Genomic DNA, 24985 nt, shown 5'->3' on the forward strand with positions numbered 1-24985 from the left:
CACATCACAGACAAGGAAAGCGGAGCTTAGAGAAGTTGAATAGCATGGCTGAGATCACCCTGGTGGTAGTAGGTGTTGGAGCTGTGAGTTGATTTCAGGTCAGCCTGATGTCTAAGCCAGGATCTAAACTCCAAGATGATAGGGCACCGTCTGGGATTCCCCATCTGGCCTCCTCTTCCTAATCTAGTTTAAAGCCCCTTTTATAAACCCTCATCTCCTACCACATACCTCTATAGCAAGGATAACTCAAACAGGAGGAAGCTTTGGCTGCCATTTCGTTCTGCTGGAGTGACATTGGGTTTTCTCTTCCCTGATCCTGCTTGTAATTCCTGCATGACTTTGGGGGAGCTCGGCTAGGTCACTCTTCCTCAGTGCTCCCCTTGCAGGACAGGGGCCCCATGAGCCAAATGTGTGTTTTTCTTTTTGGCATTACACTCTCCTGTTTGCTCTGGGAGTGGATTGCCTTCAACTCCCTTCTAGTTTCCTTCTTGCTTTTGCCAGCAGACTGCATCACATTCTAGAGCTTCTCTCTGTTGGTCTTATATCTGCTCCACTTATATCCACTCCAGAGAGTAAGGATCTCAATGTTTTTAATCTTTGGGGTCTCCCCACCAATGAGCAACCTACAAACGTGCTTTCCTCAAGCCTTTTCATCTCAAGGGTGAGTCAGGCTTATTGTGGATATAATTGTTGTGGATATAATTGCTACTTACCTTGGACAGGAAAACTGCACAGATCTACAAATGTGGGAAGTGGGAAGGCCACGGATGGATCTTCCAGTATGTGTGAGTTCTTTCCTCCCCTCTACCAGTTGCAGGATCTGGAACCTGAGTATCTACCCCAGAGGACCCTACTGTACCTGGAAAAGTAACTTTTGTATCTGGTTGTAATCCTCTAACTTTCATATTCTGACTGCAGCAACTTCTCAGTAGTGACAGATTTAATAGTCACGGTTTTCACTATTTGTAGGTGATTCCAAATTCCATGATATGTAATCAATGGTCGTTTTGCTGAGATACGAATTTTAAAGTCTCATGCTATTAGGCTGGGTGTGGTCCTCAGTCACTTGGTGAATGATTTGTTGTCTTCTGCCTGTTGTGGCAATGCATTTTACAGAAGTAATGATATGCTTCAGCAGTATTTATGGATGTGGGTATTCCAGAAGTCTCTGGAATGTATTCTGTACAAAAAACAGAGTGGGGGGAAGGTTTATCTTGGATGCAAGGGCGGGGGTGGGGGGGTGGAAGTAATGTACCTCCTCCCCACCCACTGATAATCTATTGGTGAATGTGAACAATTAGCAGGGAATTGAGTTCACCTTCCTACAACACCTTTTCTGCTCATTGCAAGAACCTCTCTAGAAGTCAGTCTCACTCTATACACAGTTATAGGCAATATAAGTAGTAGTATCCAATTAGCTCATGTTTTCTTCACGTGCTCCAAATATTTCTAATGCTCAGTCCTAACTGCTTCTCTTGGGTTAGATTGATAAAGGGCATGCACATTATCCTGACAAGAATGGAAACCTCTGGTTAGCATTTGGAAATATTCAGGGAAGTAAGGAAATGTTTTCATTTTCCACCCAGGGGCTTAATATCATGTAGATGCTGCCTGAGTACAAACTACTTGTACTGAGGATACCCTTTTAGTCAGCAGGCTAGAAGGTTTAGTTTATCATATACCATCGTGTCCTGATGTCGCTCAAGCTCCCCAGTGACAGCAAGACCTAGGAGGTTTGGAAGAGATAGACTCACTGGCAGAAAAAGAGCCCATTATCTTGGAAGTCACTCCTGGAGTCATTGCTGAGAGCAATTTCTCAGAGTTTATGCTCAAACCTTAGAAGTCTCCTCCTGCCACTATGATTGAAGGGAGAAGGGATGGAGCCCAGCCGTCTTGGTTGGCAAATACCATCAGTCATGATGAGCCACTAATCCTGATGAGGTTCCTGATAAGACTCTGCAATGATGACAGATGAGGCCACGTACAGCAGTTAACGCAGTCATTTGTAATCATTACTTTTTGGCCATTCAATAACCATCCCGTGAAATTATTTTCTGAATTTCCCAGGGTGGTGAAAGGAGCTGAGTTTACCTCTCATTTTTTTTTTTTTTTGAAGCATCTTAGCAGTTATAAATGCTTGAATGGAACTTTCTATGGCTCCATCAGATCCAACTTCAAGACCCTTATTTACTTGAATCACCTGCTTTGTGTGGTGATGACAGTGTTGAACATACCTGCTGTTTTCCTGACTGCCTGCAGAGTGAACCCCGGGATTCTTCTGTGGCTAACATCTCTGTTAGGACATTTGAGATGTCCTTGGGGTAAGGTGCAGAGTGGTGGCATTCTCTGTTGCTTTTTACAACATAGCTCTGGCCACATCTCTTGGCCCAGAGCTTCCTTCCCCCACAATGCCATGGTCATGGATATACTGCAGATAGCCAACAGTTGTGCAGAGATACCAAGCTGTTAACTCCTTAGCACTCAGGGAGGCTGAGTCAGAGTAGGAGTGGCTGAAGCCCTTGGACCACTTGCCTCAACTACAAGTATCCTGTGTACCCCAGTGGGCCGTATAACATCATTTTCTCTGTGTGTCATGATGTGTAAAAAGGTTAGGAAGCATTGACTCAACCATTTGGATTTTCATTTTCCTCCTCTGTAAGTTGGGATTTTTTTTTTATTATCTTACAAGACCATTGTGAGGATCAAAGGCTTGAATGCATGTGAAGGGGCTTTAAGAGCTGCCATACATTTGTTGAGTGCATCACTGGCCACAGAGCGATAGGACTCTTTCTCCTAGTTTATCCTTATTGGCTGTCCTTTTGAGGTTAGGATAGAATTCCACCTATTTTTAAATCTCTCCCAAGTCATGAAGTCAATGTACCACATCTATTATTTAGGCTCAAGCACTGACATAATACATTTTCTAAAAAAAGTTTTTAATGTTTATTTATTTTTGAGAGACAGACAGAGTGTGAACAGGGGGTGGGAAGGGACAGAGAGAGAGAGCGGGAGACACAGAACTTGAAGCAGGCTCCAGGCTCTGTGCTGGAGTCAGACACTCAACCAACTCAGCCACCCACGGTGCCCCTGACATAACACATTTTCTATAGTCTTTGGTTCTTGTGACTTCTTTAAAGCATCTGCCAGAGCAGAAGTTCTTCGCCCCTCTGCCCAGTGATGCTGAGGTACACAGCAGTGTACCTGCCTCCCCTGGTCTCTCTGCATTTATATCCCAGCTGCTCTCAAGTCTGCTGAGGCCAAGGCCTCTGCTTCCTGATAAAGACTAACCTTTACTCCCTGCGAATCTGTGTTGACTTTGCCATTGGGCCGAGAGCATCTCAAGTTTCCTTGGTTTTAGCATTTGTGCCCCAAGGTGTTAGCTGCCTGGTGTCGCCCACCCCCACCTCCCCCACCATCAAGTGGTTCTGGAGAATGCCTTTTCTTAGTCCTGAAGAGATCTCATGGGTGGAGAGAAAATCTCTCCTGCCCTTCTCAACAGACCTTAAGCCAAATGCTGTAAGTGTGAAAACCAAGTCACAGAACCATGCACCATAAAGTGTCAACACTGGATTTCTGGGTGCTGGAGGTAGGAGTCGTGCTTATTTTCTTCTTCAGAAGTTCCTGACTTTTTCAGATTTTCTATAGTGAAACTGAAAGTGTATTTTAAAATATATTTCTAATAGATGCACTCAAGATGTGCTTCATGAAGGCAAATAGCAGCTCCGACATTCCTTCACACTTGCTGGCTCCAAATTACTGCCTCTGCTTTCAGAGCCAGGCGGTTTGGAGGGGGTGGAAACCAGGAGGGAGGGGGTAGAGGCAGCCATGTGGGCCATTGAATTTCCTCTTTTCAGACATTTCTCTGGCAGCTAATTCCAGGGTGCTCATCTGTATGGTGGCGGCATGACTTTCATGTTTTCCCCAAGGTGTTTTATGGCCTTTTTACAGTGGTACTTTGAATAACTTTCTCTCGGTAACTTCCAAATGGTGAAAAATATCAGATGATTTCCCTTCTCCCTCTGCACTCTCCTTCTCTTTGTTTCTGCACACTCCTCATTGTTAGTCTCTTTACCATCTCTTCCCTTCCCTTCCTCCCTCTCCTTTTCTTTCTCTTCCTTCTGCCCGTCCCCCTCCACCCCCCACTTCTCTCTTCACCTAATATTTAAAGCAAAATAAAATATGGCGGTGAGAAAGAAAGGCTTTGGTTGTGTCGGCCTGGGCCTTGGTGAGGGGAAAGCAAATATGGATTTATCATCAGGAGCTAGATGGCGGGAAGAGTATTCCAGGGGCAGTTTCATCCCTTCACTTTTCCGGAAGGGAATTTAGTTTTCAGACCCATAACAACCTGATGTGTCTTCATCTGACTTCGTCCTTAAGGCCAGGGTAGAATTGCCTGAGAAATTGATGCCTGAACTGGGGCCCTAAAGTGGATGAGCAGAGTTAACCAGTTAAAGGGAGTGGGACAGGGAGGCAGGGCACACAGGGAAGGGGTCTATTGGAACCCACGTCCATCTCAGTCCAGAGTACTGGCTCCTTTTTGGCCACCAAGAGGGGTGAGGTGTTACTGAGGACCCCTGCTGTGGGGACCAGTGAGCAATGCCACAGCGCAACTCAGAACCTCTTGGCGACGATGTTGGTTGCCCTGGAGAACAGGGACAGTGAGTGGCACACAGAAGAGAGATTGGTCAGATCACAGACACCTGCAGCATTCTCCTAACTGAAGGCAAGGCTTCCTTCAGGTCACCCAGGAAGGTCACCTAGAAGTATATACTTTTAGTCAGGGCAGCTAGCTCTCCACGGCCTGAAGCTCAGCCGTCACTGTTTCCATGGAGACCACCTCCAGGCCTGATGCCTTCCCCATAGATGGGGCCTTGGCCTGACCAGGGGAGGGTTGCATAGGGTGCAATTTGTCAGAGGCCTGGCAGTCTGAGGGAGGACGTGCTGAGGAGGAAACCCCAGCGGAATAGACCTGCAGAATTTAAGCACACAGACATACACCAAAGGGAAGGGCTGGGTTCTGGTGTCTGGATTCCAGGCCTTCTCCCTCCAGGAATCTTGGCTTATGGGCTGAGTGTCATAGAAGAGGCAAAAGGATGACCAATAGGACAGAGTAGTCTTACCAATGGGGTATAGCCTGTCTGTGGCAGTCCAGGTGACCTTCCTGGGTGACCTGAAGGAAGCCTTGCCTTCAGTTAGGAGAATGCTGCAGGTATCTGTGATCTGACCAATCTCTCTTCTGTGTGCCACTCACTGTCCCTGTTCTCCAGGGCAATCAACATCGTCGCCAAGAGGTTCTGAGTTGCGCTGTGGCATTGCTCACTGGTCCCCACAGCAGGGGTCCTCAGTAACACCTCACCCCTCTTGGTGGCCAAAAAGGAGCCAGTACTCTGGACTGAGACGGACTTGGGTTCCAATAGACCCCTTCCCTGTGTGCCCTGCCTCCCTGTCCCACTCCCTTTAACTGGTTAACTCTGCTCATCCACTTTAGGGCCCCAGCTGAGGCACCGGTTTCTCTGGCAATCCTTCCCTGCCTTAAAGCTGAAATCTAGTCTCTCTTTTATACTTTTTCAAAGGGCCATGTGTCTTTCCTTCATAACACATATCAATGTTGAGGCATTACAAGGATTTGTGAGGTGGTTGGACTGCTGTCTGCTACGCTACCACACTCTAAGCTCCTCAGCCTGTGAGCTCTAAGAGGGTAATGTCTAATTCTGCTCACTAAAGCATCCTATCTGCCAAGGGCAGAGTTTGGCACATAGAAAATGCTCAATAAATATTCATTTATTGAATTAATCTTAATTCCATTCTTTTTCACTCCAGGACCTTGGGCAAGTTACTTAACTTCTGTGAGTGTCATATCCCTCATTAGAAATGGGGATAATAATCCCCCATTCAGAAAATTGTACAATTTACATGGGACAGTGATTGTAAAGCACCCAGTATGGGGCTAGCATGCGTAATAGGCACATACGCAGAGTATTGGTTTTTTCCTTAGTTTCTTTTTTCATCCCCTAATACCGTAGAGAACAGAAGTTTAAAGGTTTAAAGAACAAAAATACATGTCCCCCTATTTCTTTTCCCCTCCTTCTTTCTTTATTACCTTCTTCTGCAGTTCAACGAGGCACAGAATGAAGGCTCCAAAGATCAGATTCTTGATTTTTCACTAGTGAGATGACCCTGGGTAAAGCATTGGCTCTTCCTTTGTTTCAGCTTCCCCATATGTGTTATGGGAAGATGTAGACAAATGATCCTTAGAGCCCTTCCCAACTCTCACCCTGGGTTTCTGCATAGGGGTCAAGGGTAACACTGACCATAGCTCTTCACAGTGTAAGATGAAGGAAGCAAAAAGCAAAAAGAGCAGCCTCAGAACAGGGAGGAGAAAATTAGGCTATTGGCCTATCTATTTTAATACAAGCTGAGTTTATTTTAGTAATGCAGGTGAAGAATGTTTTAAAATGCATCATCATGACAATGCCCCTTGGTAACAGCCCAAGGATTTCTAGTGTATCTTTCTTCAAAAGAGCCCGAGGGCTTTGTATATACTGCCTCATTAATTCTCAGAACATCCGTAAAGTTGGATGGAAAAGCATGATGAGTTCTGTTTTATATGCAGGGAAACAAAGCTTCAAAAAGGTTAAGTAGCTTACCCAAGGTCGCACAGTAACATCACTGTTCCCAGGAACCTGGGTCTCTGTTTAGCACACCAGGCTGTTCAGGCATTCTTCTTCCATTCTCTGGAAAGGAGTCCAGCCATGGGTGAAAGGTCTTTGTTCGGAGAAATGTTTTTGAAGTGTGATTTCCTGGAGGATAGACTCTTTCCTGAAATAGGAGGGTGACAAGTAGATAAAGAGAGATTGAAAGGACTAGAAGTTAGTAGAAGTAGAAAGTGCTCTGTCCCTCTCCTCCCATCCCAAGCATCTTTTCCCTGGACCAGCCAAGGCCCATCTCAAGGGCCAAGCATCAGACCTGGTGGTGGTTGCCATGGAAACAGTGCAGGTTCAGCTTGAGGCCCTGGAGAGCTGGCTGCCCTGACTGAAGGTGTGTGTTTCTAGGTCACCTTCCTAGTTGACCTGAAGGGAATCTGTCATCCTCAGGAGAATGCTGCAGGCAACTGTGATCCGATCAGTCTTTCTGCTGTGTTTAACTCGATGTTGCTGTTCTCCAGAGAAGTCAGCATCATCATCTCCAGGAGGTCTGTGTTGGAGAGTGGCATTGCTGGTTAGTACATATATCAGGGTCCTCAGTCATGGGTTCTGTCATGATACTAGCTATGTGACCTTGCACAGGACAGATATGTTTTCTGGGCCTGAATCTTCTCATCTGCAAAAAGGGTTAACTCACAGGACTATTGTCAAGTAATCCTGACAGCAGTCATGATGAATGACTTTTGGGATGAATGACTCCCCAAAGCATCAGTGAGTCAAAAGCTCTTGGTGATTGTGTAAGTAATATCCACTCTTCTGGGCTAGAGCTCACCTCTTCTTGCGAAAGTGGGCCATGCCCTCTCCAGAGGTTACTCTGGGAACTATCCCTCCCCATCTTGACACATCAGGTCAAGAGAAAACCCAGTTGTTGATAGTTTGTAGCTTCTTGTTCAACTTAGCCAGAAACTACTGGGCCCACTGGTGGATGGTTGTCCCTACAAGCACTGCCTTATGCCGCAACGTCTTTCATTGATGGACTTGGTTTTCCAGGCTGCCTGGTCTTTGTGTCACTTGCAGTACATTAATTATTTACCTTCTGGTAAAGCTCTCTGAGATCACAAGATGAAAGTCCTAGTGTCAGTTTAAAGTCTTCCTTTTGATTATTATTCTACTCAGTGTATTTTGGGCAAAGAAAATAGGCTTGAGATCACAATGCAGTAAATTTCATAAAGAGTGGAGTGCAAGAAACCCACAGAAATGGACCTGGATCAGAGAGTCATGTTGCCCTGTCAGGGTGTGTGTGCGTGTGTGTGTGTGAGTGAAGAATCAGGCCACCTGGATAATGATACCCTATCTGTTGCTCTTAGGGATTAGTATAAATGCTAATTGGCTTTCTCTGCTACTGAAAGCCAATGAGTCCACCCTGGACAGATAGGTAGGATCAATGACTAAGTATACCTGGAACAGGGATGGCAGGACAAGAGAAGGCATTACAGATCTCACAATCCAGTCATGAGCTTGGGACACTGAGGTCATCTCTAGATAGGTCAAAGTGTAGCAGCTTAGAACACAAATTCTGAAGGGGCAGCATCACATATCACAATGCCTCCATTATCTTGCTTTGGCCATGACTTATGAGTCACTGGTGGCCTACCTACACATGGTATCCCAACTGATTGGGAGCTACCTGGAGTCTATGTCCCTGATTTGTCCCTGACCTTGACCCTAGGAAGAATGTCTTGCATGAGATAAAACAGCAGCCCCTGTGAGAAGCTTCCCCTAATTTCTTCTAAATCTGTGAGTTTGAAATCTGTGAGTGAAATTAACATACTTTATCTTCTATTGTCATGAACAACCAAGGTAGTTTGAACAACATTTGGTAAGTGACCCCAACACCACCATCCTAAGTAGCAGTAAGTCTTGGTGGTCAGGGAGGAAGGAGGGCCCAGGTGATTTTTGTGTTGGTCCACTCTGAATCCCAGCTCAACTACTTTGATGGGCCTCAAGCTCAGAGAAGATGGGGAACCTAGGAGAGGGAGGGATTTGGTTTGGACCTTTGAGGAAAGGCAGGATTTAGGAAAGCAGTAGTTGAGGAAGGATGTACTAGGCAGAGATCAGTTTAGACAAAAGTTTGAAGACATGTGTACTAGAGACTGTAGAATGCAAAAGGATTCTGAGTGGGAAATAAGGCTAAGAAAAAGTGTAGGCAGAAGCATGAAGGCTTCAACTTTACACATTTTAACCATTTTTGCAGAAACCTCTTTGTGATTCCCTTTCTGGTGTGGGTCTGGTATACCCTGTAGGTAACCGTCTCCTCAAGGGCAGGAACTGGGCGATGATTTCCTTTGGATTCCCTCAATATTCCTTAATGCCAGCTTCTCCTGAATGACAGACGTGGTTCACCGCTGAATGAACTCAGCAGCTATACACGAATCCTTTTGGGGTTGGGGAGAAACAAAACACATATGTTGAAACTATGACTTTCAATAGGACAAGAGAATATTATGGGAGATAATTTTTGCTTCAGGACTTGAGCTGCAAAAAAAGAGTGCAAACCTTCCTGGCAGAGTGGAAGTGGGGCTTGGAGAAAGGCGAGGTGGAGTGAGGGCCGCTTAGCTCCATTCACATTCCGCCCCTGACACTAATAGCCCCTCTCTGAATGAGCCAGCTGGAAGGAGATGTGAAAGCAAAATATGGAGAATCAACTATGTGTGAACTGGAGAAGACCTCAGCTAGCAGCTGATTCAACCCCCTCATTTTCTAGGCCCAGAGAAGGTGTGGGAGGTCTGTGTGTGTAGGACAAAGGACACATCTGCACATCTCTCTCTTTTCTCTGAAAATCGCGTCTCTGTTTTTTAGAACTGCCTGTTACAACTCCAGCCTCACCGCTGACTCTAGGAGCAGTGTAAATTCACTGGGAAGGTTTCTTTGGCTGAGCAGGTGTGGGCTCAGCCTGCTGAATATGAAAAGCATTCCCTTGGGCTGCCGGTCCCAGTCAGGGAGGCCTGCCCGGGGCCTGGCCTGGCTACGCCTGCTCACCACCACCATTTGACATTAGGACCGCTATTTATTTGACCACATTAAACTTTGCTTTGTGTGACACAAAATCATTGTAAAAGAATGCATTATTAAGTGTGTTTTCAAATAAGGGAAGAAAACTAGCAGGCTGTCACTGATTGTTTTATTGTCGGAAGGAAAATAAATAAGTAAAACGTGTATGAGGCAAGGCAGGAATAGTTCCAAGGAGTGTTCAGAACAGAAGCATTTTTACATTTTATTGACATAGGTTTGTAAAACATGTTTGCTAGTGAACCCAGGGCATTTATGTAAATAACCATCATACACAAACAGCTCTTTATTATTTACACTGAGGCAAGTATGATATATTTATTATATAATGTACATTGGCTTAGGAATAAATGGACACACAGTGAGACAGTGTAAAATAAAGACTGGAAATGAAGATACAGGCAATTGACTGAAACTGGAGTATTAGAGATTATGGACAGTTTGCAGAGTTAATAATTAACTGGTGAATAGTACAGAAACAGCTCTCGGGGAGCACTTTTAATTTCTGGGCATTGTATTTGAGATCCCTGGACATATGAAAGGCACCAAGACTCCCCTTCATTTTGGATTCTGAAGCAGAGATAGAAGCATAAAACTTCAAGAGTCGCATAACTGGTATTTAAAGAGTAGATCACGCACACGTTAGCTCATCTGGCCCTTACAAAACCCTGAGGGTTGGTAGAACATACATTATTCTTGATCTTATCATTTTCGGAGCATTGAGGTTTCTCAGAGTATGTGATTAGCATGAAGTCCTGTAGCTAATAAGTGCCAGAGTTAATTTCCTCGAGGGCTCTAGTTTCATTCATTTGACAAATATTTACTGAATGCTTACTATGTGGCAGGCATGGGGATGTATCAGTGACTAGTATAGAAGATACGCAATAAACAAGCGAATGTAAATGTAGGAAACAATAAATGCGCACGAAGGGGATAGCAAGTGGTTTACAGGGAGTGCCATTTCTGGCAGGATGATCAGGAAGATCTTTCTGAGAAGGTGGCATTTAGGCAGAGACCTGGATGGAGAGAAGGAATGGCCATGTGCATATGGGAAAGAGGAGCTTTCCAGGCTGAGGGAACCAACAGTGCAAAGGCCCTGTGGTAGGAGTTTGCTTGGTGAGTTCGAGAGATGACAAGGAGGTCTCTTAGAACTGGAGCTCCACAGGCAAGGGAAAAATGGCTGGAAATGAGTCTGAGAGAGAGCCAGGGGCTAGATCACATGGGGCCATCAAGGACTAGGCATGGCAAGAACTGTGAAAAACATTTCAGGGCTGAAAGGACAAACTTCTGTGTGGAAAATAGCCTGAAAGTGAATAGTAGTAGAAGCAGGAGGCCTGCAGGAGGCCTGCTCGGGGCGTATAGCAGTAATCCAGGTGAGAGGCTACGGGAGAGAAATGGAAGGGGTAAAATTCAGGTAAAGCCAGCAAGATTTGTTGATGAATTGCTGGGGGGGGGGGGGGGGGAGAAAGAAGTCAAGGATTCCTCCTGGTTTGGGCCCAACCAACCAGAAGACTTTTGTCCCCTCTCTATAATCAGGAACACCTAGGTTTAAGTGGTAGGCCATCACGTGTTTAGTGTTTTGTGTTTTTTTTTTTAAGTTTATATTTTTTTGAGTGTGTGTGTGTGTGTATGTGAGAGGGAGGGAGGGAGGGAGGGAGGGAGGGAGGGAGAGAGAGAGAGAGAGAGAGAACGAGAACACACGAGCAGGGGAGGGGCAGAGAGAGAAGGAGAGAGACAGAATCCCAAGCAGGCTCCATGCTGTCAGCCCAGAGACTGACATATGGCTCAATCCCACGAACCATGTCATCATGACCTGAGCCCAAATCGAGAATCAAACGCTTAACCAACTGAGCCACTCAGGTGCCCCTAGTTTTCACATGTTAAGTTTGAGATACTTATCAGGCAATAAAATGAAGATTTCAAACTGGCAGTTGGATATATATTCTGCTGTTTAGGGAAGTTCAGCCAGGAGATATAAATTTAGTGGAATTAGTATATAGGTGGTATTTAAAGGTATAAAACTGGGTGAGATCAGTTTGGGAGTGAGTTTAGGTGGAGAAGAGGAAATATCCAATCTCCCCAACTTTGAACAACTGTCTAAAATTAAAACAAAGATAACCCCATCCCCCGACCACCAGAGATTAAAAAAAAAAAAAAAAGCTGGGCATATTTACATGTCAGACAAGGAGAAATTCACTGACTAGTTCTCTAAGGAAGAAAAGTCAGTTTTTAAAGCTTTAGGAATAGGGTTCCGTGGTGGTGATGCTAAGTTGGTGGTTGGTTAAAATAGATTCCTTGTTCATTGGTCAGGAGTCTTCAGTGAGGTCCAGGAAGGGTCTAGTGTCTTGGGGTCACTTGAAATTCATGGTCATTGATCACTGTCAGCTATTTAAAACCACTGTGATGAAATTCAATATTCAGCCATGAAATCTCCTAGGCATTTGCCACTGGAAAGTTGAGAATGGATGGCTGTGTGGGGTGTTTCGTTTTGTTTTGTTTTATACAGCCTGGAACATGGGGAAGATCTGGCAAAGAACAGTAAACAGGATCCGCCACTGGATTAGGCGGTGAGGACTGTGGCAGCCAAGGACCATGTGGTCACCAGGATGCGAGGAATCCAAGAAGTAGGGAGAAGTCTGTGGGCTCACGTGCTTCTGAAAGACATAGTAAGACTGAGGCGTAGTAAGAGAAGGAATAAGACTGTCCATTGTATCAGCAACTTGGGTTGCCAGTGACCTTGACCTGGGATAGTGAAGACAATTTTGATTTTATTAAGTTAAGGAGAAAAGGGGAAGGAGAAAGTGGAGACAGGAGCACAGACAAATCTTTTAAGAGATGTAGCTGTAAAGGAGAACGGAGTAGGAGGACAATGGCTGAGGAAGAATGTGGGGGTCAAGACAGTTTTTTTCTTTTTTCTTTAAACATGCTGTATGTTTGCTACGGATGAGATTGACTTGCTAGAGGAGGAAATTGTTGAAGGCAGGAGAAAGGGGGACAACCAATAATGCCCTCAGTCCAGAGTGCATTTGTGTGCTTTTTGCTCTGCAGGTGGTCTCGGCCATCACTGGCCAGCCTCACCTGGACACCTGACACTTCTTGCTCCTGCTTTCCCCTCTCCTTTCCTTCCCAGCCCTCTCCCCAGGGTCCAAGATACACTCTTCTTGAGCCAGCAGGTCTTAATTTCATACCTTCCCCCCCATACACATGTGCTGGGAAGGCCCATTTCACTCTGGATCCTTACATTTTGAGAGGGAAATACCAAAAAATTAAGCCATTCTCTTGTTTCAATGGATTGCTTCCTATGGCATCTGTGCTTCTCTATGCTGGAACCTCCCCGCTTCCCAACCAACGGTGAGGATTAGAAGAATAGGGGGTGTGAAGGAAACAGAACTTCTTCCCTGCGCTTGTTAGATGCAGAAGTGCTTTCTTCTGTATATTCTAAATGATACATAGTCTGTGAACTTTGACTAGAATTCACGTCTATCTCAGTGCTTCGGATTTTGGCAAGCAACTTGGTTTAGGTGGGCTGTGTTTCCTTGGTCTTTACTTTTTCAGATGCCCATCCTTTCGGTTGACCCCCACATGCAGCACATCACTCACTACCTGTCTCCCTCTGGGGACCATATGAAGCCAGCCTCCTGGCAGAAATTCTGGGAGTTCCTGTAAGGGCAGGATATATATTTCTGCTTTTTCTCCAGTATTCATCTTTGAAGATGCCCAATAATTTATTGGAATTTTTGGATAGAAAACATTTTATGCTTTTTGGGGGGATGACCCACAGTGATGCCCATGGCTCCTAACTGGGTCATGACTCAGCCCTCAGAGTCCAATCTTTTGAATGATTTCAGATATGTTTTATCCATCATTATTTAACCTGGCCCTCATCCATATAAAAGTCATCTGCTATTCAGTGCCCACACACAGATTTGTAAGTGCTTTCTGAAGTCTAGTGCCATCCACTTGGTGCTTCTGGTCCAGGAATAAGTTAGTACCATTCCCAAACTATGTCATTAAGAAAAATGACTTCACTTGGAAGCTGAGACGTATTGCTTAGGCTTGATCTTCCTACTGCTTCAAAACTACTTAAAATTTGAGCTGTGTTGATAGACCTAGAGATGCAAATTTTTATTCACATGGAGGTCATTGCAAGGGTTTGGTTGTCTGTCTTCTCAGATCCCTCACACAGTGGCCCTGCTCTGGAGCATGCTCTGTGGTGACCCCTGGCCTTAGCCATTGCCCTCTGGGGGCCTGAAGCCCAATAGAGAGCTGTAGAACCCCTTGCATTGGTTTGTGGGGGTCCATAAGGATGGTGGAAGAAGCATGGGCTATAGCATTAGGCTAACCTGGTCTGTTGACTGTGGTCTTCTGCCTACTGGCCATGTGGCCACAGTTCAGGTGTCGAATTTCTTTCAGCCTCAATTTCCCTGGCTGTAAAATGAGGACCAATGATACTACTATTCACAAGGTTGTTGTGGGAAGTGAATGTAATCACTCATTTAAAGTGCTTGGCATAGTGTCTGGTCCATATGTGCTCGATTCATATTATTAATTTTTTTAAAAAACTGTAATAATCCTCAGTCCTTCCCCCAAGTATACCTGTGGTTTGGGACATGATGTCTCTTAGCTCCGTTGTCCATCTATAAAACAGAGCTGACATGAGTGTGACATGAGATGGCTTCCTTTTGAAACTTATTAGCAGAGCTCCTGACCCCTTTCAGCACACATTCCCCGAGCCATTTGTAGAAATGTTACCAGAAAGATGTATCTGGGCACCAACCAATTCAATTCCGATTTCTTTAGATCAGACATAGGAGTAAAGTAAAAAACCCTTTCTAGGTACTCAGAAGCCAGCACTTCCAACTCAAATCTTTGGTGGTGTTGGTTTTTGTTTGTTTGGCTTTTTTTGTTTTAAGCACTCTCCAGACCTAGCATGGACCCTAACATGGGGCTTGAACTCATGACTGTGAGGTCAAGACCTGAACTGAGACCAAGAGTCAGACACTTAACCCACTAAGCCACCCAGGTGCCCTCCATCTTAAATCTTTGGAAGGCAGAGATAAGGATGTTTCTTTCAGGAGGGTGACTGTAGAATGCCCATCCTTTTTCTAGCTACAAGGCCACATGCTCCCATGGTCAGCTTTACCTAAGTACAGCACCAGCAGATAAAACAGTGGAGGGGCCTGGAAACAAAAGACTGCCGTGTTCACCCAGGATGGTAATTTCCTTAAAGCGCATGAAGAGGGGTTGATACTAACAAGAGGTTGGAGGTAGGAAATACGGCCCAGTGGAACCGCTTCTGGAGGTGATTTGGAAGAAACAACAAAGCAGACAGACTGGAAAAAGCTTTCTGTGCTGCTTCCTGTTCCTCTTTCTCTTCTTCCTCATCTTTCTCTTCACCAAGTCTCTCCAGCTGGCTTAAGAATTATGTTTGAGTAGCAAACCAGCTCACTCATGGTGGAGCATGGCCTTTTGATACAGGCAAACCTGGGTTCAGCTCCTGATTCCATCATTTGCCCCTCTGAGCCTCAGTTGTTGCAGCTGTAAAATGGGGGTGATCCTGCTTATCTCTGAGAGTCAACTGCAAATATCACGTGGGATTATGTGGGTTGAGTCCAGCATAAGTGCCTGGCTCATGGAAGATGCAGAAAAAACCCTAGTCCACCTCCTTCCCTCTTTCCCTCACTCAGGCTTGCTCACATCTATCTCTGAAACAGAGCTGTTCCTTCTTTAACAGAAGAAGCTTTGCCTGCCATAAAACATTAGCAAATAGTGATTGACTTGGGGTTTTTCTGGGAAGAACTGCATAAGAGCATGTAACATGTGTTCATTTGATTTGTAGGTATATTATAATTACTTTTCACCACACAAAACCCACTCAAGGTACAGTTAAGCAAAGGAATAATGCTGCTTTTGTTCCTTTTCTCTCAACCCTTCTTTCTCTCATGCAAACAAGAACATTAATCCTTTGTGGCTCCCTGGACTGGTGACTGTGGGAAAACCCATCACCTAGCTCTTTTTTTTTTTTTTTTTGGTCCCTGAAAATAACATAATTGTCAAAATCTCATAACTTCTGAGTGCAATTTCAACCCTCTCATTGATAAGGCAATAATAACCCAAGCAAACAACTTTAGATGAACTAACAAGTCTGAACATAGAGTGGAGGCATTATCTAGATGAAATGAATTGAAGTCCTCTACGAAGTTGTACAAATTCTTATAGGCAGAATAGACTTTGAATAGAGCTATTAGACCAGGCCATTAAGTAGCCTGGCTTCAAGTTAGTCTCCCAGAGATGTTTGGTCACAAGATTCAGACTTCTTAGATTTGGCTGCCTGGGTAGAAAATGTGCACTGAGGTGCTTGGGGTCAATTCAATCTACTAGTGGCTTGGTCTTTTTTCCCTGGTATTCCAGTGGATGACAAGAAAGCCTCTTACACACTTCTCCTATAAGCCATATGAGTGACAGCTAGAAAACACACCTTAAGCACATGGGTCAGTATTCTCTCTGTTTTTATGTTCAGGTCACAGCTCCTCGGAGTCTCCGACAAACCTGCCTTCTCCTCCTCCTGATCCTTTTGTATGGAATCTGACCTGGATAATGAAAGATTCCTTCCCTTTCCTGTCTCATCGCAGTCGATACGGTAAGTATATATTTTATAGTCGATGTGTAATCACCATCTCATAATTAAGGAAACTGTGAGTTTTAGTATCCACTGGTACACATTCCAGCTAGGCCTGGCATCTCCAGACCAACAGGTGCATTCTTTATCCTAGATAAAGCCCATGGCTTTGTTGCTGCCGTATCCCAACCGCCCAGCCTTTGTGGCGTATAGTGTTCCTGACACCCCTGCCCAATCATTAGATGCCACACTTACTTGCATTTTGACTGTGGTTTCTAGACATAGGGCTCTAACTCATGAGTGTTTCTAGCAGTGGTGACCTCTTGAGAAAGAATTGTTGTTATGAAGGTCACAGGTCTTCTGGGGCCCCTCAGGTGACTCCCTGACATTTGGGCAACTCCTTAAAGTTTCCCAGACATGCTCCTAGATATTAGTTCAACTCATGTGACTCTGCACCCACTTCAGAAGTAAGGAGGCCAGGTCCCGTTCCATTTTCACAGATGTAGAAACTGAGCTTAATGAAATTGTGCAGAGTGGACTCTAACTACAAAGCCAGAATTCTTCCCTTACATTCCCTTTTCCTCCCAGGGGGGCCACCTACTCAGCCTGCTACATCCTGTCTTAGGAGGCCATATATGTATGGTATAGGATTCTTCATTCTTTCTCTGTGCTAACAGCTAACATTCTAATAGTTCATAGGAGCTGGGCCTCTGCACAGGGAAGAGCAGGTTTGGAAAAGAGCTGATGTATTTTCAGGTGGACATTTTTTCTTCTCTCGAACTTCTCTAGAGTGAACCCCATTAGAGCAAGCACTAAGCTGCATTTGTTCCCCACTTTATTATATCACATAGAACATACTCATAAAGGCTTGTGCATGATGAATGAATACAAAAGGCTTCTGGGGATGGAACTTACTCATGAGGTCTGCTTCAATTAAGTATTTATGAACCTGGTATAGCAGTGAGTTCTAGATTCCCTTCTGGGCATATTTACTCATCCTGATACTCGGTCTCTGCCATTGGACCTGAGCTTTTTAAAATGCACCTAACAGAGATCTTCTACTCACTGCTATCCCTCATGCATAAACGCAGCTGGTCTTGGTTCATATTAACTGTACCTTTCATTTCAAACTTAAAAAAATAAATGCATCAAAAACCCTAGGGCAGTTCTAGGATTATACTCTGCTGGGATGTTTCCTGCTGCTTCTAAGCCTCCCTAGTGGGAGAGGAAGATCAGTAGTTGTCAGAAGATTCCAGATAAGAATTACTTCTTGATTTTATTTAAGCCAGACATTGAGTGTCATTTTGTGATAAGGGCAAGTGTCTATAAATAATTGAAATCTGGTCCTTTGTATCGTTATTGCTTTGTAACCAGATTTGTGATACAACCGGTCTTTGGATAACATTTTGAATTTGCTCTCAAAGTCATTCACTATCTCTGCAGGATGACAACTTTTATAAAATGCAGAATGTCCAAAAAAGGCATTCTACCTCCTGCATGACACAGAGGGCATTGCATTTGTTCTCTGTAGAGCATCCAGAAAGAGGTTGCAGGTTGAAAGGAGAAAGCCACTGGAGTTTATTAAGCTGCTCCCTACCACTGCTTGGCCCTGATACACCTACTTCCTTCAGGCCTCACCCTTATCTATAAAATGAGGTAGAAAGACATGCTGCCTTGGGGCAAAAGAGTAGATCAGGAGCATTCTCAAGAGCCTTTTCGAACTCTCCTTATGGCCTAGTATCCTCATGAATTGCCTTCTTCTAGGCAAAAGAGAGGACCCAAACCATTGGCCAGACATTGCCCAAATGCTGGATGGAGATGCCAAAGGCAGTGCATTATTGCTATTGATTACAGGGCGGGAAGAACTGATTCTTGATTGGTGGCTCCTTGACTGAGTGCAGTGGTAATTTCAGAGCCTTTGACCTTACTATATTTAATTCAGCCACAACCTACCTGCCTCCACCATCACCTCTATGTACCTGGTCCAGTGCCAGATGGGCAGAGGGGATACAAGTACAAAAATAAGTAAGACTTATTCCTGCTATCTCAAGGCTTATAGGCCAGAGAAATAATTCCAGAGGCAGCTAGGCTTATTGCTACAGCAAGCACCTCTGGGGGGTTGATCCTGGAGCACAGCTGTTGAAGACTCATCCGAAACCCATTACAGAGCAAACTGAAGGCCAAGACTCCTGTCCCCTGAAGGATGTTTGTGGGGGCCCAGCCCACATGTCTGTATGAACCAGAGAGGCTAACAGACTCATGGGTGATAAATCTGTACCTTTCAACTGCCGTGAAAGACATTTTAAGAAATGTTAACAACTTCATTAATTTTAAGGCCTCAAACTTGGGCAGAGAAATTTGACTGGAAAATTGCCGCCTGAAGGGATAGTTCTTCAGACAGTGAGAAGTAACCAAGTCTCAGCAAGTCATTGTGGGCGTTTGAGTGGCGGAGTCCCATGCCTGCATTCTGGGGATGAGGCAGGAGGGGATATTCTGGAGGGGGGGCGCACAAAGGGCCAACAAGAGGGGCCAGCAACAACCTATCCACAGGCATCATGACAGACAGCAGCAGGCCGGCCCTCTCAGGCAGGCTGTCCGGTCCTGAATTGAATGTAGCTTTCTTTTTACCAGTGTTTTATGAGAAGAGACGAGGTGGAGAGAGGCTAACAAGATTTACTCACCCCCAGCCTGTAATTATCTGCTTGAGGAAAAAGTTTGACCTACCTTTTTGAAGTCTTCCCATATTTCTTCTAATTTACATTGGGCCTTTTATGTCGTGTAAAATATATTTTCTTCAGTGGCATTTGGTATCTGATTCCAGCTCTTTCTCGCTTCTTGTCTTGAAGGACTGCAGCCCGCTTGTGTCATCATTGACAAGCAGAGAACTACGCATTCCTCCCCCAAGGCTTGGAATGGGGGAGGCATCTAAAGAAATACCTTTTTTTCCCCTTTTATCATCACCTCTTATGCCTTAAGATTATTTATAGGCTTGGCTAGAGGACTGGGCTCTTGTTATCCACCCAGATAAAAATCTGTTCCAACTGGTAGCTCCAGGTGCTAAGAGAGAGGGCATTGGGAGCTATCATCATGTTGAGTTCTAGAGCCACAGAAGCAGATGGTGTCCTGCCCACTTTAGCTCATGTTTGCCCACGCTGGGTGTGGGAAGAATCAGATCAACATGTAAAATGTAATATAATCAAAGGTTCTGCCCCAGATGAGGAGGAGAAAGAGAATTCCTGTTTATTGAAGAACAAAAATGTTGATACTTTGCAGAACTCTTTCACACCCTTTTTCTCACTTAAGCTTGTTATGAAATTATTTTATATCCCATGTAAATTGAGGGCCAAAGAAGTTTATTAACATGGTCCCATTATGGAGCAGAACAGCAGTTAGAAAAGCTTGAACCCAGATTTTCTGACTCTAAGTTGAGTGCTCTTTCTACTACAACACAAAGTGAATTCACAGATGAAGTCTTCCCTCCATGGAGAAGGCTCTTACTTTCTGGTGTTGGGACTGAATGACTAGTCTGTTACCCAAGAGCTAGGCAGCTATAAAACCAAGACTTGATGTCCCCAAATTGAGACTATTCCAGGCAAGCCAGCTAGTTCATCTCTTCCCAAACAAGGGGCACCTTGGGCAGTCTTGTGTGCCCTACCATAGACTGTGGTCTTTCTTAAGGGTTGAATTGTGTTCCCTCAAAAGAAATATTGAAGTCCTAACCCCTAGTGCCTGTGAATTTGGCCATATTTGGAAATAGGGTTTTTGCAGAGATCATCAACTTGGGTCCATACTGCATTAGAGTAGGCCTTAATCCAATATAACCAGTGTCCTTTTGAGAAAATAGAGACGCAGACACAGACACACAGGATGGACACCATGTAATGAGGGAGGCAGAGATTACAGTGATGTATCTATAAGCCAAGGAATGGGGGCGCCTGGGTGGCACAGTCGGTTAAGCGTCCGACTTCAGCCAGGTCACGATCTCGCGGTCCGTGAGTTTGAGCCCCGCGTCAGGCTCTGGGCTGATGGCTCAGAGCCTGGAGCCTGTTTCTGATTCTGTGTCTCCCTCTCTCTCTGCCCCTCCCCCATTCATGCTCTGTCTCTCTCTGTCCCAAAAATAAATAAACGTTGAAAAAAAAAAAAAATCTAAGCCAAGGAATGCCAAGGGTTGGCACCAACCACCAAAACCTGAGAAAAAGGCATGGAACAGATTTTCCCTTAGAGCTGTCAGAGAGAGAATAGCCCTGACAGTGCCTTGATTTTGGACTCCTGGTCTCCAGAACTGTGAAAGAATCAATTACTGTTATTTTAAGCCCCTCAGTTTGCTGTACTTTGTTATGACAGTCCTAATAAGGTCATACAGTTCTTTGTCCCTCCACTCCTCCAATGTCTAGAACATTGACTCCTGGAAGAGAAAGATTCCCCTTAATGCCCAACATCAGGCTACAACAAAGCCATTGTTAGACTTTAAATAAAAGTTCTATTAAAACTTTTTATGCTTTCAAGCCCATTGGGACCCATCCAATTTGAGGTCTGGTGCTATTGGAAAGAAAGAAAAATTAGACTTTTTAATTACTTTCCCTACTGCCACTACAGGGGCCACTACTGCGGTCCTGTTAATGTATCAATTTCTTTGATTGAAAAGACTGGGTAAATTAAACATATCTCTTTCTCGAAAAAAAAAAATCAACCTACCACAGAATTGAAAATGGAAAACAAAAAAGCCCACAAATGCCTTACGGGATTTGCTTCATAGTTCAGGCAGGAAGTCAGTTTGATCACATTTCTGAAATTACATATTTAATGTGGCTGGACGTGATCAGCTATTCCACCCTCAAGTGCCTGGTGTCAGTGAAAAGCAGCTCCCAGTTCCCTTGTGGACCACTGTCAGGGCTGAAAGCTTTCTTCCCCGTTCCTCTGCCCTGACAGGCCAGGACTTCTTGTGTTCTCTTTCTACCCTGCTCCATTGAACTGGGAAGTCAAGTTCATTCCTAGTCCATGCTCTTGTATTTTAATCTGTAACATGGTAAATACAAGCCCTGTGAATGCATTCACCAAAAAAGACTGAGTCCCAAGGGATACAGCAATACTGCTGGTTATATAAAACCAAGAGCAGGGTATATCTCTCACCCTGAGGACTGTTGGCCTGCTAGAGGCCAATGAACCCTATCCATGGAAATTAAATAACAAGCAGATGGCTTAGGTGTTTCAAGAAAAGACTTGTCTAAAATAACCCACTTGATCATATACCCTACCTTTAAAATGAAGATACATAGATCCGCTCAATAAATACCAACAATTTATCTCTATGTTAGTGGCAGATTGGGTAAAGAGAAGCAGAAAAGAAACAAGGCAGATTAAAAGATAAAAGACTGATTGACCAACTGACACAGAGGCAAGAAAAACAAGTTAAAAAAGAGCCATTTAAAGCAATTGTCACAGACATGGGGAAAGGTATTGACAAAAGGGAAAGAAAGAAACAGATGAGGGAACAGAGATAGAGATGCACAGAGAGAAATACAGATAGATTAATGTGGAAAGGATCACTCAGGCCTGTCTGGTCTCCTGTCAATGTGTTCTTTCTCCTGCTAGCATGGTCTTAGCAGTCCTACCTGGGCAGGTGGTTCCTTAATACGCAGTCCAGTCGTGGCCTCCCCACTGAGCATTGTTTCTGTATCCCTACCTGCCTGAATCATTTCCCCCTTACTGTATCTCTGATGCCACAGGGTATGAGAGAGTGGGTATAAACACGTTTGGAATACCAACTGTATGTTTGGTTCTGCTCTAGGCATAGCAGTGATAAAGACATAGAGGACACACTCCCTTCCCTCAAGAACTCTCAAGGAAGAGGCAAGCATGCCTGCGCTATGACAGGTGCAGAAACAGAGACATGCTCAAAGTTCCTGAAATGTAGGGAGAGACGTCCAGTTCTGTGGAGGACTTAAGAAGTTAGATGTCCTGGAGATGGAGATAGCTCGGTTGGTCCTTGGACCCTGAGACCAATGAGAAGGGCATTCCTGGTGCAAAGGCATGTTCAGGAACAGGTCAAGCTCAATACCAGAGGATATGGAGGACCTTGGAGGAAGCAGCAGCAGTGTGCCTGGAGAAAGTTACTTCCAGATGTACTCAGGATTTAGACATGATCCTACATGTGAAGCATAGGTTGGAAAAGGAATGGCAGGATGGGAGTCTGGGACAGATTCTGGCTATAAGTTGAGCATGACTTGGTTGTCCATCCAGGAGCGTCCAGCTTGGGTAATTGAGTATTTGGACATTGTGTTAACTGAAACAGGAAGGAGGATAAACACTTGGCAAGGAGAAATGGTGACCAAGACCTTAAGAGAGGAGAAGGTGGAGAGAACTGTGCTGAGCAAGTTATATTTGAATGTCTTCAGGGACATCCAGGTGAAGACAACAGGTAGAGAGTTGTAAATCTAGGTCTTGGCTTTGGGGAGAGGTGAGATAGAGAGTCATTAGCATAGAGGTTGTGGTTGAGGCTGGTAATTGGAGGATGAAGATCCCGGATGTTGCATTTGAGAAGTAAACAGAGGGGCACCTGGGTGGCTCAGTCGGTTATGCGTCCAACTTCAGCTCAGGTCATGATCTCATGGTTCGTGAGTCCAAGCCCCATGTTGGGCTCTGTGCTGACAGCTCAGAGCCTGGAGCCTACTTCAGATTCTGGGTCTCCCTCTCTCTCTGCCCCTCCCCTGCTTGCACTCTGTCTCTCTCTCTCTCTGTCTCTCTCTGTCTCTCTGTCTCTCTCTGTCTCTCTCAAAAATAAATAATAAAAAAATTAAAAAAAAAAAGAAGTAAGCAGAAGAAGAGAAGCTTGACACACAGAAATGGACAAATAGGAAAGGTGGGAGGAGAAATAAGAAATGGTATACTCATAGAAACTAAGGTGGTAAAGAATTTTAGGTACAGAAATAACCAGCAGTGTTGAAGCCACCTAGAGATAAAGTGGAACAAGGACTGTAAGAGCCTTTTCTCACCTTGATAAATACTCCTTATGTTTTATATTCTTCCTTTCCTCTGTTTCCTACTTTCTCATTCCATTGTGTCCCCAACTACTTTGTTGTTTTCCTTCCCTTGAACCTGTCTCCTTAGAGCCTACCTGTTCCAGCTTGTAAGGCCCAGCTTAGTCCCTGCTTCTACCGCATTGTTTTCACTGAGTACCCAGACTACACTGATGTCTCTTTCTCCTTGGAATTTTTGTATGGAAAAATTGATGGAACTTTTTGATGACATTGGGTTGGTATAATCCTTCTTCTTGAAATCTGAGAAGATTCTGACTTATACAGGGAATGGTTATTTCTTGAACATCCCAAATTCTCCATGAAACTCCATTGGATGATGACCATCATCACAAAACCTGGGGCTTCCCTGATGCTTCTTATCAATCAGGTAACTTTCCTAGGTTATATTTCATCCCTTCTATGGCCCAAGTAGACCAAGTCAGCTGATAAAGCAATCATGGATGAATCTAATTTGATGAATCTAATTTACCCACTGGAAGACAAAAAACGTGATAAAAATCACTTTTATCTGTTATCCAGGTATGTATGTATGAATGTATATATATGTATGTATGTATCTATCCAGTCATATATTTACTCATCCAGTGAGTGTCTACAATTTGCCAAGCTCTGTGACCCTGCCCCTCATAGAGATTTTGCCCTAGTTCACTTTTATCATAGGTCCAAGATAGTCCCAAATATCCATCTGAAAGGTCTTTCTTTTTTTTTTTAATCTTTTTTTCAACGTTTATTTTATTTTTGGGACAGAGAGAGACAGAGCATGAACGGGGTAGGGGCAGAGAGAGAGGGAGACACAGAATCGGAAACAGGCTCCAGGCTCCGAGCCATCAGCCCAGAGCCTGACGCGGGGCTCGAACTCACAGACCGCGAGATCCTGACCTGGCTGAAGTCAGACGCTTAACCGACTGTGCCACCCAGGCGCCCCTGAAAGGTCTTTCTTAAGTACTTGTATGATTGTTTTGTATATGTGTGCAGACTTCTGGGTCTGATGATCTATCAAACCCAATAGGAAGGTTGCGTGGGAAATAAGACTTTTCAGTTTTAGCAAAGACTTAGTATGTCTGTTAGATAAAGAGAGCTTCTTTTTGGAAACCATCCAGTAAGGATTACCACCCAGCAGCTGGTGACCACATTAACCCCAAATTAGAATAGCCCGCAAGGTTGTAGACCTCACTCTGTCCCTGTTTTCTCACCAAGGAAAGTTGTATAATGTCCTTATGAAATACTTCGTATTTCTGATGTCACACTTTTCAGTGCGACATATCTTAAGTTATTTGTGGCCCTGAGTCATCATGATTCCGAGACTGTAAGCTCTTAGAGGTCAAGGAATATACATTTTGTTCCCTTTTGCATTTCCAGTGATTAATCCACTGTTTTGCAGTCAGTTTAGCTCCTGATAAATATACAGTAGATGAAATAGCAACATTTGCTGAACAATCCAGGGGCAAACCAGGAATTTGGGTCTCTCAGTTCCCAACTCAGCTTTTCAGCCCCTGAGGATCTCTGTAAAGGGGAGGGATGTTCCCACAGCCCTCTTATTCCTAAAGTCATATTAACTGGTTTCAGGAAAGACATGTGTCTAGGGGAGAACAGTTCCTTTGGTTTAGAATTAAAAG

General features: G+C 44.5%; 1 protein-coding gene across 3 annotated transcripts in view; it reads left to right on the plus strand.

The window, feature by feature from the left end:
* ALK (ALK receptor tyrosine kinase) overlaps positions 1 to 24985 on the plus strand; it is an 815814-nt gene that overhangs the window by 321137 nt on the left and 469692 nt on the right. For all 3 annotated transcript variants that reach the window (XM_045054731.1, XM_045054732.1, XM_003984359.6), the window contains one exon: positions 16234 to 16353. In XM_045054731.1, coding sequence (XP_044910666.1) covers positions 16311 to 16353 — 43 coding nt within the window. In that variant the 5' untranslated portion in view covers positions 16234 to 16310. The remainder of the gene's footprint in view (positions 1 to 16233; positions 16354 to 24985) is intronic.

Source organism: Felis catus, chromosome A3, assembly GCF_018350175.1.
Source record: "Felis catus isolate Fca126 chromosome A3, F.catus_Fca126_mat1.0, whole genome shotgun sequence".
NCBI classification, from domain to species: Eukaryota; Metazoa; Chordata; class Mammalia; order Carnivora; family Felidae; genus Felis; species Felis catus.